This window comes from Myxocyprinus asiaticus, chromosome 24, assembly GCF_019703515.2.
Source record: "Myxocyprinus asiaticus isolate MX2 ecotype Aquarium Trade chromosome 24, UBuf_Myxa_2, whole genome shotgun sequence".
Lineage (NCBI taxonomy): Eukaryota > Metazoa > Chordata > Actinopteri > Cypriniformes > Catostomidae > Myxocyprinus > Myxocyprinus asiaticus.
Window position 1 is genome coordinate 11,392,667 of NC_059367.1, and position 15,174 is coordinate 11,407,840.

At 43.3% G+C, this 15,174-nt stretch overlaps 1 protein-coding gene across 1 annotated transcript in view; it reads left to right on the forward strand.

The window, feature by feature from the left end:
• The window catches only part of LOC127414712 (probable voltage-dependent R-type calcium channel subunit alpha-1E), a 229,162-nt gene that overhangs the window by 179,477 nt on the left and 34,511 nt on the right, over positions 1-15,174 (forward strand). The window contains exons 24-31 of the mRNA XM_051652917.1: positions 4,330-4,389; positions 5,227-5,333; positions 5,785-5,796; positions 5,920-6,016; positions 8,864-9,024; positions 9,180-9,314; positions 9,764-9,965; positions 11,816-11,980. Of these exons, the coding sequence (XP_051508877.1) occupies positions 4,330-4,389; positions 5,227-5,333; positions 5,785-5,796; positions 5,920-6,016; positions 8,864-9,024; positions 9,180-9,314; positions 9,764-9,965; positions 11,816-11,980 (939 nt within the window). The remainder of the gene's footprint in view (positions 1-4,329; positions 4,390-5,226; positions 5,334-5,784; positions 5,797-5,919; positions 6,017-8,863; positions 9,025-9,179; positions 9,315-9,763; positions 9,966-11,815; positions 11,981-15,174) is intronic.

Consider the following 15,174-nt stretch of genomic DNA (forward strand, 5'->3'; position numbering starts at 1 on the left):
CACTCTCTTGATAGAAGTGAGCGCCATCAGGAGGGCGGTCTTCAGGGACAAAGTGCTGAGCTTGGCCTGCTCCAGGGGCTCAAAGGGGGCTCTCTGTAAGGCAAGTAAGACCACAGAGAGATCCCAAGAGGGAATCAGGCATGGTCTAGGGGGATTCAATCTCCTCACGCCTTTGAGGAACCTGGTGATCAGGTCGTGCTGTCGAGAGGGTCTCCCATCCAGTGTATCGTGATATGCTGCAATAGCAGCCATGTACATCTTCAGGGTAGACAAGAGGGACACCTCCAGTCCCTCTTGTAGAAAGGACAACACAGACCCGACTGCACATCTCCATGGATCTTCCCCGTGGGAAGAACACCAATTCGCAAAGAGATGCCACTTCAAAGCATACAGCCACCTCGTGGAGGGGGCTCTGGCTTGAGGGATCATGTTTACCACCACTGGTGGAAGGCCTGCTAGGTCCTCCGCGTCCCGTCCAGGAGCCAGACGTGGAGATTCCAGAGGTCTGGCCGTGGGTGCCGGAGCATGCCCTGCCCCTGAGTGAGAAGGTCCTGCCTCAGGGGAATGTGCCAGGGAGGGGCTACTGCCAGGAGCATCAGGTCTGAAAACCAAGTCCGGTTGGACCAGTATGGCACAACCATCAGGACTTGTTGCCAGTCCTCCCTGACTTTGCACAACATCTGTGCAATGAGGCTCACTGGGGGAAACGCGTACTTGCACAGCCACCGAGGCCAGCTGTGCACCAAGGCATCCGTGCCGAGGGGAGCCTCGGACAGGGAGTACCAAAGGGGGCAGTGAGAGGACTCTCGGGAGGCGAACAGGTCCATCTGCACCTCTCCGAATCTCTCCCAAATCAGCTGGACTGCGTGGGGGTGGAGTCTCCACTCTCCGCAGAGCATTACCTGCCTTGAGAGTGCGTCCGCTGAATGGTTTAGGACACCCAGGAGGTGAGTGGCTCGCAGAGACTTCAGCGTCTGCTGACTCCAAAGGAGGAGGCGGCGGGCAAGTTGCGACATGCAACATGAGCGTACCCCGCCCTGGTAGTTTATGTATGCCACAGTCGCTGTGTTTTCCGTCCGGATCAACACGTGCTTGCCCTGAATTAACGGCTGAAGCCTCCGCAGGGCCAGCGATACTGCCAGCAACTCTAGGCAGCTTATGTGCCATTGCAGGTGGGGCCCTGTCCAGAGCCCCGATACAGCCTTCCCGTTGCACATAGCGCCCCAGCCCAAATTCGAGGCATCTGTCGTGATGACGATGCACCTCGAGACCTGCTCTAAGGGAACCCCTGCCCACAGAAATGTCAGGTCTGACCAAGGACTGAAAGTTTGACGGCACCGAGGCGTGATAGTCACAGGGCAGCCTCTGTGACCTTGGTAAAGACGCAAGGAGACAGGGACAGACCGAAAGGGAGGCAAACCGAAAAAAGGGTCTGTGTCGAGGAAGGATTTATATGTGACAGTATGTGTCCTTCAGGTCAATGGCCGCGATACCAATCCTGATGTCATACAGACAACATCTTGAATGGAAGCCTGTGTAAGGCTCTGTTCAAGGCATGCAGATCCAGGATTGGGTGCAACCCACCCACTCTCTTGGGCATGATAAAATAAGGGCTGTAAAAGCCCTTGTGCGACTCGGCTAAGGGGATGTGTTCTATCACTCCCTTTGCCAGAAGGGTGGCGACCTCCAGCCGAAGGACTGAGGCATCCTCGCCTCGCACAGCGGTGGATCGCGTAGCCAAGACGGATCGTCCTGATGAGCCATCGCGACAGGCTGGAAAACGCTAATCAGGCTTCTAGCCTTTGCGCTAATGGCACCAGGGGGATGATTGAATGGTTCATGGTAGGGCAGAGCAGATGCCCCACTGGGAGGATCGTCCAGGGGAGACGTGCTGCTCCGTGAGCCCGCAACGGAGACCGGTGGCTGGGGCAGGCAAGTGGCCCCAAGAATCACCGTACTTACCTGTTTGCCGGCTTTCTTTCGACAGAAAACAAGGGAACGCGAGATACTCACTGACTGGAAAGACTTTCAGCACCTGGCCGTCACGGGTGCAAGGGCTGGAGGGGCTGAGCATTGGAGAATGACCCAGGGAATGAGGTAACTGTTCTTTTATTGAAAATTTGGGTGCCTGAACCCAGAAGGCATCTGGCGGTGTTGGGATACCCATGTCATGCTGACCCAGGGGCGGGAGTGGGGCCCGTGCGCACACCTGGGTCAGAGTTGTCAATGAGCGCTGCCTCATCCCAGGGTCGCTCGTCTCAGGACCACCTTGAAGCCCATCCGGGGTTCTTGGCAGCCGGCTGGAGGGCAGGCGGTGCCATCTTCCTGCGGGAGGATCCGCTTCTCAAAGACCGGTGTACGGGCTCCAATGGTGGGGGAGCTGGGGCCGGCACTGCAGGAGGACGGCCCTGGAGAGAGGCAGATGGGGCGTGGGACTTCGGAGGCCTATAGGCGGCCGAGCCGCGCCGCTGCAGGATGTGTTTGATGGCCTCCATCTGCTTCTTCACCATCGAGAACTGGTGGGCAAAATCCTCGACAGTGTCACCAAAGAGCCCACCTTGGGAGATGGGTGCATCGAGAAAGCGGACTTTCTCGGCGTCACGCACATCCGCAAGGTTGAGCCACAGGTGCCGCTTTTGGACCACCAAGGTGGACATAGTGTGGCCCAGGGCACACACCGTGAATTTCTTTGCCCGTAGAGCGAGGTTGGTCGTGGTGCACAGTTCCTGCATAAGCCCTGGATCAGTCCTACACTCGTGCAGATCTTTGAGCACCTTAGCCTGGTGGACCTGCAGATGGCCATGGCATGCAGGGTGGAAGCGGCCTGACCCGCGGAGTTGTAAGCCTTCGCCACGAGTGACGAAGGAAACTTACACGCCTTGGAAGGGAGCCTTGGTCGGTTCCTCCAGGTGGCTGCACCCTGCGGGCATAAATGCACCGCGATGGCGCGCTCTACCTGTTGAAGCTTGACATAACACTTAGCCGCTCCGCCGTTGAGGGTAGTTAGGGTGGATGAGCCGGCGAAGTGTGTACGGGCAGAGAAAGGCTGTGAGTTGCGCTCTGAGCCCAGAAACCAATAATCTAGCCGCGAACGCTTAGGGCAGGGTGGAGGTTTTCACTCCAGCCCGATGTTCGTGGCCACCCGGGCAAGCACGGCTGCCAACTCAGTGTCCGCCTCATCCTGAGCTCTACCGCCCGAGAGTGGGAGCTCAGAAGATTCGTCCTCTTCCAAAAGCAGAAGCCCACCCTCCGATGCTGCAACCAATAACTCATCCTCGTCGTAGAGCCCTGAACAAGATATTAAATCTGCCCTGAGGCAGACCTCCTAACTCGCTCGTGAACTCTACCGGGTAGAATGAGCTTGTGGGGATTGAGCTGCCATAAATGCTCCCATATCCACATCCAGATCGCCCGCGGCACTCACCAATGCAGCCGCCTGAGTTTCAACGCTGGACGGACCAGGTCGGGAAGCAGCCATGGTGGCTGTCTGCTTCACAAAGAAGGAAGAGAGCCGTGACTGCAAAGTTCTCATTGGTATGTTCTCGCAGTGAGAACTTGACCCATCCACAAAAGCTGCCTTGGCGTGCTGGCGACCCAAGCACTCGAGACAGATCTCATGGCCATCCAGTGGGGAGAGATAACGGCCACACCCAGTAACATAAAGGCGAAAGGACATCTTTAAAAAGATGGCAATCGTTTGTGTGCGCTCTTTTAGAGAAAATATACTCTTTTGGAATATACTCTTTTAACACCTGTGGATTCAGCCGCCGAAGCGCCCAGGGGAAGCACAACACTCGACCATGCGAGGGCAACCACTGATATGCACCGTAAATTCCAGCAGCAAGGAATAAGGTGACAGGACAAACACACATGCGCTCGGCTCCGAAGAACAAGTCTGAATGAATGGTGCACGCCATCTACTTTTATACCCGTATGTCAGGGGAGGAGAGTGGCATGCAAATTCTACTTGCCAATTTTCATTGGCCTTTTCTGAATAAAGCAAAGGTGATTGGGGCTCTCAAGAGTGAAACCCTAGTGTCACTACATCGACACGATGTCGAGTGAGTGACAGACAGGGAACCTCTACATCACAAACTAAGATACATCACTCTCCATACAGTGTGAGTGATATCACTACTGTGATGTCATCAGTACATCTATCATGAGTATCATGAGAATAGCTACATTCTGCCTGTCTCACATGTTAAAATTTTGCAATCAATGACAGACAACGCTAATATCTAAATCTCAGGCATGCTGTCTCACTATGCCTGTTTGCCAGTGCCAAAGTACTAATTCTGTTTTTTATCTGTGCTTTATGCTCAATAGGTGCTCCGCTATTTCGATTATGTATTCACTGGTGTCTTCACATTTGAAATGATAATCAAGGTTAGTGAGTTTCCTTATTCTGGGGGGTTTTGTTTCCTGTATGTTCCTGAATAAAGGCTCAGTTCACACTGTAATGATGACAGATGCATACAGTGAGATATAAGCACAACAGAGAAAGGAGAATGGGAAAAAAAAGAATCAAAAGCAAAAGAAGAAACACAAAAATTAATACAAATACTATTTGGACCCCAGTAGTCTAATGGAGCCAGACAAAGGTACAAAAAAATGCTTTCATTTTGGACATGTGGAGCCTGGAGAAATATGTACTGCCACTCAAACATTTGTATTATTATTGCATTTTAGATGAACAGTAAAGTTGCTGTAAATAGTAAAGTTTATGTAAACTAATGTAATTTTTATTTGTCTACTAAACTAACTTAAATTGTTCAGGCATAAGCCTTTAGATCAAAGGTTTTCTTTTTTTTTTTTTTTTTTTTTAGATCATGAGAAACTATGAGAATGTCAAAACTTTTTAACATTTTTATTAGTTTCAACATTATATGTTACTACACAAAATGCAAATAGTGTATGTTATTGTTTCCACTGGGGTGCAAATAGCATCTGCGACGTTTTATACCTGGGTCCATATAACATGCAGTTGCACTAATTATTTATGCTAATTATTTGTCATTTTTATTATCATTTGGATAGCAGGGTCTACGAACATGATTTTAATACCCTGGTAATTTTCTGCTTGGCTCAACAGAATTGCTTTTTCCTGTATTATCTAATAAAGAGATGTTAAACTTGCTGTTACCAGCTCATGAAAGAAATCTTAGATGTTTAGAAACGCAGAAAAATACTGATAACTGGACTCCATTTGTGTGTTTTTCTTAGATGATTGAGCAGGGTTTGGTCTTGCATGACGGCTCCTATTTCCGTGACCTGTGGAACATTCTAGACTTCATAGTTGTGGTGGGAGCTCTGGTGGCCTTTGCTCTCACGTGAGTCAAATAAATCAACAGGTGCATTAGTAAATGCAGACAAAGCAAGTGTTGTTTTGTGTACAGAAATAAAACAGGAGCTTTAAGCCCAAGTTCATTTACATTTAAGCTAAAAAAGTATCAGATTTCACTGTCAGTTTAGCCAACGTACTGTTCATACTGTTGGTGAATCTGAAACATTCTGATTGAGCTGTTTTAGCTGGATTACACAAATGTTTTGTTATTAATATACAAATTCCACTAATGACATGTGACTATGCCATGGGTTATGTGAGGTAAAACATTCAGACATTTCAAATTGTTGACATATATTGCTGTTAGTGGATGCTCTCTTTTCTCTGTTGTGAATGTAAAGCATTTGTCTTCATTGAGAAGATCTCGGGTTCAGAAAGACTGTCTGTTTCTCATTTGTTTCTCTGTTGATTTTCTTGTGGCTCACGGCATCTGGCAGGAATGTGATGGGGTAAAAACACTCTCTTGTGATTTTGTGCGACTGCCATGTGATAATGTGTGTCTGTGTGTTCGGGAAATATGAAACAAAGGTCTTTAACCTGTGTTTAGTAATACATGTTTTTATTTTATCCAGGAGTAACACAGGACGTGACATTAAAACCATAAAATCACTGCGTGTGCTTAGAGTGCTGCGTCCTCTCAAGACTATTAAAAGACTTCCCAAACTCAAGGTATATGAATATAAAATGTGTATATCACTGACCATATGTATCCATTTAAAAACATTAAAAAATATAAAGCCATATTTGTAAATATGGTTGCATATTCTACTCATTTGTGGCTTTAAATCCACATTTATTTTTTTAAGGGTTTTTTGCACTAAAAACAGAAATTTGTTTTAGATTACCATTGTTTACCCTCTCATTGACCCTTAGAATTAAACAGGCTATGTTTGCTTCTGTAAATTTAAGACTTCTATATGTACATGCCCTCAGGTATAATTGGATAATCTCAGCATACCAGTGTAGTTCTCGCTGTCATTCATACCTTCCTTTCTTTCTTTCTTTTCTTTATCTATCTATCATCAAAATGTAATATTTTAGAGGCAAAATCAATTACAGTTTAACCAAGTTTCATAACCTCATAACCTTGACAGTGTCAAAGACAATACTAAAATTTTTGTCTATTTTTTTTAAATGTTTTTTTATTAAGATGTATTTTGCTATCTTTACACTGCAAAGGTGGCACAGAAGCTGCATCTGAAGTGGAATATACAGGTGCATCTCAATAAATTAGAATGTCGTGGAAAAGTTCATTTATTTCAGTAATTCAACTCAAATTGTGAAACTCATGTATTAAATAAATTCAATGCACACAGACTGAAGTAGTTTAAGTCTTTGGTTCTTTTAAATGTGATGATTTTGGCTCACATTTAACAAAAACCCACCAATTCACTATCTCAAAAAATTAGAATACATCATAAGACCAATAAAAAAACATTTTTAGTGAATTGTTGGCCTTCTGGAAAGTATGTTCATTTACTGTATATTTACTCAATACTTGGTAGGGGCTCCTTTTGCTTTAATTACTGCCTCAATTTGGCGTGGCATGGAGGTGATCAGTTTGTGGCACTGCAGAGGTGGTATGGAAGCCCAGGTTTCTTTGACAGTGGCCTTCAGCTCATCTGCATTTTTTGGTCTCTTGTTTCTCATTTTCCTCTTGACAATACCCCATAGATTCTCTATGGGGTTCAGGTCTGCTGAGTTTGCTGGCCAGTCAAGCACACCAACACCATGGTCATTTAACCAACTTTTGGTGCTTTTGGCAGTGTGGGCAGGTGCCAAATCCTGCTGGAAAATGAAATCAGCATCTTTAAAAAGCTGGTCAGCAGAAGGAAGCATGAAGTGCTCCAAAATTTCTTGGTAAACGGGTGCAGTGACTTTGGTTTTCAAAAAACACAATGGACCAACACCAGCAGATGACATTGCACCCCAAATCATCACAGACTGTGGAAACTTAACACTGGACTTCAAGCAACTTGGGCTATGAGCTTCTCCACCCTTCCTCCAGACTCTAGGACCTTGGTTTCCAAATGAAATACAAAACTTGCTCTCATCTGAAAAGAGGACTTTGGACCACTGGGCAACAGTCCAGTTCTTCTTCTCCTTAGCCCAGGTAAGATGCCTCTGACGTTGTCTGTGGTTCAGGAGTGGCTTAACAAGAGGAATACGACAACTGTAGCCAAATTTCTTGACATGTCTGTGTGTGGTGGCTCTTGATGCCTTGACCCCAGCCTCAGTCCATTCCTTGTGAAGTTCACCCAAATTCTTGAATCGATTTTGCTTGACAATCCTCATAAGGCTGCGGTTCTCTCGGTTGGTTGTGCATCTTTTTCTTCCACACTTTTTTCTTCCACTCAACTTTCTGTTAACATGCTTGGATACAGCACTCTGTGAACAGCCAGCTTCTTTGGCAATGAATGTTTGTGGCTTACCCTCCTTGTGAAGGGTGTCAGTGATTGTCTTCTGGACAACTGTCAGATCAGCAGTCTTCCCCATGATTGTGTAGCCTAGTGAACCAAACTGAGAGACCATTTTGAAGGCTCAGGAAACCTTTGCAGGTGTTTTGAGTTGATTAGCTGATTGGCATGTCACCATATTCTAATTTTTTGAGATAGTGAATTGGTGGGTTTTTGTTAAATGTGAGCCAAAATCATCACAATTAAAAGAACCAAAGACTTAAACTACTTCAGTCTGTGTGCATTGAATTTATTTAATACACGAGTTTCACAATTTGAGTTGAATTTCTGAAATAAATGAACTTTTCCACGACATTCTAATTTATTGAGATGCACCTGTATACCAAGAAAGGTGTATTTACACAGACTGTTTAATGCTGCTCAGAGGTGGCATAAATGCAGTTACAGAGCAATTACAATTGCATAAATAATATTATGATATTAATGTTTTAAATATAAAGTTATTAATATAGAAATATGAAGAGCAAGCCTAATTTTGTCTGGCTTTTATGCAGCATTACATCTTTACATACAGTATTTACAATTTTGAGCAGGCACAGGGCAGCCTTAACTTGGCTATGTAAAGACACCTTTTGTTTTATTGTGACTTTAAATAACAAGGCATGTTAGTTGATTTGTAAAACAAAAAGTTTGTGTCTACGTGTGTCTGTTTATGTAAAAACAAGAGAGAAATGGTGTAAGAGATGGTGAGAAAGAGAGAGAGAGTGATGTGTGGAAAAAAGTGGCAAAGTGAAAAAGTGTGAGAGACAGATTTAGGAGACAGAAGGACAAGTGCTCTTCTGTCTCCAAGGAAAATAAAGTGGAACAGATCTCATTAGAGTGTTGCAAATAACTCGGTTGGGAGATGACAGCTTTTTTTTTACCATTACCATTTGTACTGACCGTCACAAAAATACCTGAAACCATATATTAATAATATAATTAAAGAATAGTCACAAAGTGTCACATATAATGCTAATGTAACACCAGTTCTGCCATAAAGCAGGTGAAGGTTTTTATGTTCTTTCAGAATTTTTACACTTCTCTCAATGATTTGCAGGCAGTGTTTGACTGTGTGGTCACATCACTGAAGAATGTCTTCAACATCCTCATTGTCTACGAGCTCTTTATGTTCATATTTGCCGTCATCGCTGTGCAGCTATTTAAAGGGAAATTTTACTATTGTACTGACAGTTCCAAGGACACAGAGCAAGAGTGCAAGTAGGTGTTAATTAATTATACAGTATAAATTATTAGCATGATGGTAAAAATGAGTATTTAGCTGCTAAGTCCTTTATTTCCTCAAAAGACATGCTTTTATGAGATTCAGCCAGAAAATGAAAAATGATTACCCGTTTATTCTGAATGTTTTGTAGAGGCTACTACATTGACTATGACAAAGAGAAGAAAAAAGAGAAGCGAGAGTGGAAGAGACATGATTTCCACTATGATAACGTTATCTGGGCCCTGCTCACTCTCTTTACTGTGTCCACTGGGGAAGGCTGGCCGCAGTAAGAGCAAACTTTGGTTCAGAACTCTCTGCAGTTTTATGCAACTTGATTTCACACTGTATTATTTTGACAGACTTATTAATGCCTAAATAAGATTAACATTCTTATAGACACCTTTTTTTTTTTTTTTATTAAGCTGTGTGATATTTGCATATGTGGTAACTCACACTTAAGGCTTTACTGTCACATGCTTTAGTTTGTATATTTAGTTGCACTTTTTTAATTTTATAAAGGAAACTTGGATGTGAATTGTTTATTTTTATTAAAAAAATGTATGTGGTAAAACTCTTAAAGCTGTAGTTAAACCAAAAACAAAAAACAAATCTCAGATGATTGGTTATAATACATACAATAAAAATAGTTTAATACATAAGTAAAGCATTGATCGATGTAATAGTCATCAAAGTGTATAGTGCTGGCTATAAACAGACCCTTGTTCGGCATTGTAGAGTTCTGCAGCACTCTGTGGACGTGACCGAGGAGGACCGTGGTCCCATCCAGGGCAACAGGATGGAGATGTCCATCTTCTACATCATTTATTTCGTCGTGTTCCCCTTCTTTTTCGTCAACATATTTGTGGCTCTCATCATCATCACCTTTCAAGAGCAGGGAGACAAAATGATGGAGGAGTGCAGTCTTGAGAAAAACGAGGTGACCAATTATGCATACATACGGCTGTATTTTTTTTAAGAGATTAGACAAGGTCAACATTACAGTGTTTTCCAAAATTTGCATTCTAGCTACAGTAAGTGAAGTATACAGTGGAGTGAAATAATTTTCCTAGATCCTCCTCTGTCATTTTTCTTAAATGAGTAGTTCACCCCAAAAAACATTCTGGCATCATTTACTCACCATCATGTTGTTCCATACACATATGATTTTCCTACTTTTAATGGAACACAGTGTGAGATGGTAGGCAGTATGTGCTTAGTCACCACTTTCATTTTCATTGCATCTTTTTTCCCTTACATTAAAAACTGAATGATGACTGAGGATAACATAATGCCCTAACATCTTTTGTATTCTACATAAGAAAGTCATATGGGTTTGGAACAACATAATTGCGAGTAAATTATTACAGAATTTTCATTTCAGGTGAACTGTCCCTTTAAGAAAATACCATAAAACCATTATATTTTCAGTGTAATGAATACAATCTATTTATGATTTTTCCTTTTTTTAAATTTTTATAACCCCAGATTATCATCAATAATGTCATATTGGCTCTTTTATTACAGTCATAGAGTCTGTTCCAAAACTTAGTGAGCTACCTCACTGTATGCTGACATAGGCAGCTGTCTTTAATGGCAGCATCTTAACTGAAATATGGCCTCATAAGAGACCTATTTGGAATGCTCTTCATAGGCAGCAACGCCACACGTCATTCAAATTGCAACTGATTTCAATACAGATGGCGCAAGAGAAATGATATGATACACTAATGAGCACAAATATACAAAGCACACAGTTTTTGGGGGAAAATTGTGAGTTTTAAATTGTTTTAAGCCACCTTTTATCAATACTTTTAGGTATTGAATGGATTATAAATATATTTTTAATGAAAATTTATTCTGCTTTGTCTGCCATCTTGGATAATTATCACCGAGCTCTTTACAGTGCATCCTGGGATTGCCTACTCGGGGAAGCATACAGTACTGTGCAAAAGTCTTAGGCACATAAGATGTTTAACAAAAACATTTGTCTTTAGATGGTTATTTATATCTTTAGCTGTAGTGTGTCAATAAGTAATATACATTTTAGACTCCCAAACATTCCTTCTGCAAATAGAATAAAATAGAATAGAAGAACAGGGAGCCCTGCAACAAATGGCATGATCCCCACAGAGCCCCCCCACTGAACATCGTGTCAGACTGGGATTACACGAAGAGACAGAAGCAATTGAGACAGCCTAAATATATAGAAGAACTGTGGCAAATTCTTCATGAAGCTTGGAACATCCTATCTGCCAACAACCAAGAAAAACTGTGTCCAGGTGTCCCTATGAGAATTGGTGCTGTTTTGAAGGCAGAGTTGGTCACACCAAATATTGATTTAGATTTTTTTTATGTTTACTAGATTTTGGATGATGTTAATTGAAAAATGAAAACTAATTATGGCACTATTTTGAAGAAATCCTTACTATGCAACATTTTTCACAAGTGCCTAAAACTTTTGCACAGTACTGTACATACGATGCTACCTTTAGAAGTTTGCCTAAACTAGATATCTTGGAAGGCAGCATAATTAAGATACCTACATTTTGGTATAGCGTTCGCATCACGAGCGCACCTATGATCCCTAAAAATGCTGCCTCTGGAGGAAGCTCACAACATTTTTGAATAGGCCCATAGTAACTTGAATTCTTAACAGAAGTGCTTGTGCTTTACTTTTGACAATTACATGCTAATTTAATGTGTGGTTATTTGTAAATGTACTTTGTTCAGGCAGAATGCCAGAGTCATAGAAACTGCCCCTGTCTTACTGTATTTTTTTTTTCTTAGAGGGCTTGTATCGACTTTGCCATCAGTGCCAAGCCTCTGACCCGCTACATGCCCCAGAACAGACAAACCTTACAGTACCGGCTGTGGCACTTTGTTGTGTCACCCTTGTTTGAGTACACCGTGCTGACGATGATTGCTCTCAACACCATCGTGCTCATGATGAAGGTAAGGAGAAAACTCTTAATGTTGACTGTAGCACAGCTGCATATGATTATTAAAGCTGGGTGCATGAAATGCTTAAACATCCTATGAAAACGAAACTGGAGTTTTGTAGCTTTTTGTCAATGTGTGTTTGCTTGTGGCCAAATACATACAGTTTACACTCAATAAGCACTTTATTAGGAACACTATGGTCCTAATAATGCGCCCAACGTGCTCTTCTGCTGTTGTAGCCTATCCGCCTCAAGTTTCGATGTGTTGTGCATTCTGAGATTATATTCTGCTCACTACAAATTGCACAGAGTGGTAGCCATTCTGTCAGTCTGGCCATTCTCCGTTGTCCTCTCTCATCAACAAGGCATTTTCATCTGCAGAACTGCCACTCACTGCACCATGGAATGATTGTTGGTGCCAGATGGGCTGGTTTGAGTATTTCTGTAACTGCTGATCTCCTGTAATTTTCACGCACAACAGTCTCTAGAATTTACTCTGAATGGTGCTAAAACAAAAAACATCCAATGAGTGGCAGTTTTGTGGATGGAAATGCCTTGTTGATGCGAGGGGTCAACAGAGAATGCCCAGAGTGGTTCGAGCTGACAAAGTCTACGGTAACTCAGATAACCGCTCTGTAAAATTGTGGTGAGAAGAATAGCATCTCAGAATGCTATTCTGAAATGCGGGTTGGCACTGTTTTGGTGGCACGATGGGGACCTACACAATATTAGGCAGGTGGTTTTAATGTTGTGGCTGATTGATGTATACTTCTAACATGGTTACAAAATAATTTTAACAGATATTCATATTTAAACTAAAAACATTTTATTTATTTTTAAAGGACAAGCCCTTCAATATGTCAGGAAACACAGGAATGAAAACGTCTAGGTTACTGAAACGTAACCCCAGTTCCATGAAAGGAGGGAATGAGATGTTACTTACGTCGAATGATGACTAGGGGTCACTCCTGAGTCCCCAATCTCTCTGAATAGTTTTCAATCACACCAGTTCTGACTGATCTTTCGAGGTCCCACCTGCAAGTTCAGTGAGCATATAAAAGGCCAGGAGAAAGATGGGCTCATCAGGACCTTCTTCGTCTGAAGCAGCGAGAGGATTTCAAGCAACTTTTCAGCAGTAATCAGTATCGTGGCAGGAATAGGTAACGTCTCGTACCCTCCTTTCAGGGAACCTGGGTTATGTTTCAGTAACCTAGATGTTCACTTTCAAGTCGGTCTCTCGACATTACTTACGTCAAATGACGATTAGAGGTCCCTAAAAAATAATGCCATAATACTGATATGGCTGCTCTTGCGCACCATCATGTGGTAGCAAGCTCATAGACAGCCTGCTTCCCCACCTGGGTGGGAAGAGTCCTAGACAGTGAGTGACACCTAGTGACACTGCCATAGACAAGGTTTATCCAATCTTTTCCATATAACACACGTCAGGTAGGTGAGGCAGATAAAACATACTTGGGGACCCACTGTCCCATATATATATGATTACTGATATCGTTTACAGTCAATCTTTAGCAATCCTTCCCTTTTGTATCTAAGCATTCCGGGGAATATATCAAACGAGTTTTATGCCATAAGTGGAGTAATTATACTGCATAACCAGTGAGAAGTGGTTTTTACCCAACGGATAATACTCTTCTATTTGGTTCAGAATGAAACTTAAAACATAAAAGTTGTAACCAACAACTGTCATGTTTCAAGGCAATTGCTTCAGTGCTACTCATTATGATGAGAGCTCAAATTCCCTTCACCAAGATCACCTGTGAAGACAGGGAGGAAACATATAGATTGTAAAATCTAGTAATGTGTTCAGGAAAGCTCATCCTGCTGCTTGGTAGGTGTCTGACAATGGCAAACCTTTTCCCATGCCCAAAAGGAAGACATGCCTCTTGTGGAGTGAGCTTTAATCCCCTCAGGGCATTCCAAGCCCTGTGATTCATCTTAATACCATCTATGACCCACCCATTTTACTGGAGTGTGAGCCAATAATAAAGCAGTTTTAAACAAGAGAACATGTAGTTCTGCTGTTTCCAGTGGCTTCAAATGGAGAGCCGTGTAGAGCTTTTCAGCACCAAGGACAGCTTCTGCACTGGGACTGTAACTGGTAAATCTGATACACCTCACTCCTGTAGGAATTTTTTAACAAGATCATGCTTGCTTAATGAAATCCCTTTAACTGGGGCACAATCACCGCAATAGCCACAACATACACCTTCAGCGTTGATGTGGATAAAACTGCATCAATCGCTCTTGAAGAAAGTGAAGCATCACGTTCACCTAGCAGTCTGCTGGGTTTTCGTTCCGTGATGCACACCTTTCTGAGAAGACTCGCCACTTTAGCATATACAGGCGCCTGGTAGAGGGGGCTCTGGCTTCTCCGATGGTGTCAAGCACTGTGAGCAACAATTCATCTTTGAAAGGCTCTCAGAGCCAGAAATACTGCCATGGATTTAAGGCAATTTATGTGTCATTTCAGCTTTTCACCTCTGCAAGTGACGAAAGCTGGATGCCTATTGCACAGGGCTCCACAGCCAGTGTTGGATGTGTCTGTGGTGGCCACATTTTGTCTGGTCACCATGATGCCTGCTTGATAAACCGCAGTTTCCTCTCACTGTGAGCGCGGCCAACAGCAGCGTGTCACCAGCTGGCATAATTTACCGTGGCTCCATGCATCCCATGGCACTCTCGCACTGACCCCGCACTGAAGGTGTCTCATGTGCAGTAAACCCAATGGTGTGGCTGCTATTGAGGCGACCGTCAACCCGAGAGCTTTCTGAAATTATTTCAGGATCCATTTTCCCCCCAACTTGAAACTTGCAAGTGCGGATAATAGAGTGGATGCGCACGTCCACCAGAGGTGCTCGCATTGTGCTCAAATCTATTTCCATTCTGAGAAACTAGATTCTTTGAGCTGGTATAGTACACTTTTTCCAATTGACTCTCATACCCAGCTGCTACAGATGTGCAAGCAAGGTATTTCTGTGCTTGCAACACCGAGCCTGTGACTGTGTTAAAATCAGCCAGTCATCCTGGTAATTCAGAAAGCGTATTCTGCATTCTGATCATCACTGGGAAAGTATGATCAGAATGCAGAATGCAGAATCCAGTTCAGCGCTGCTTGACGGAACTGAAGCTGGAGGAGCATTGGTTTCAGCAGGGTGTGCCTCTACTGAAAATAGTGAGCGAAGT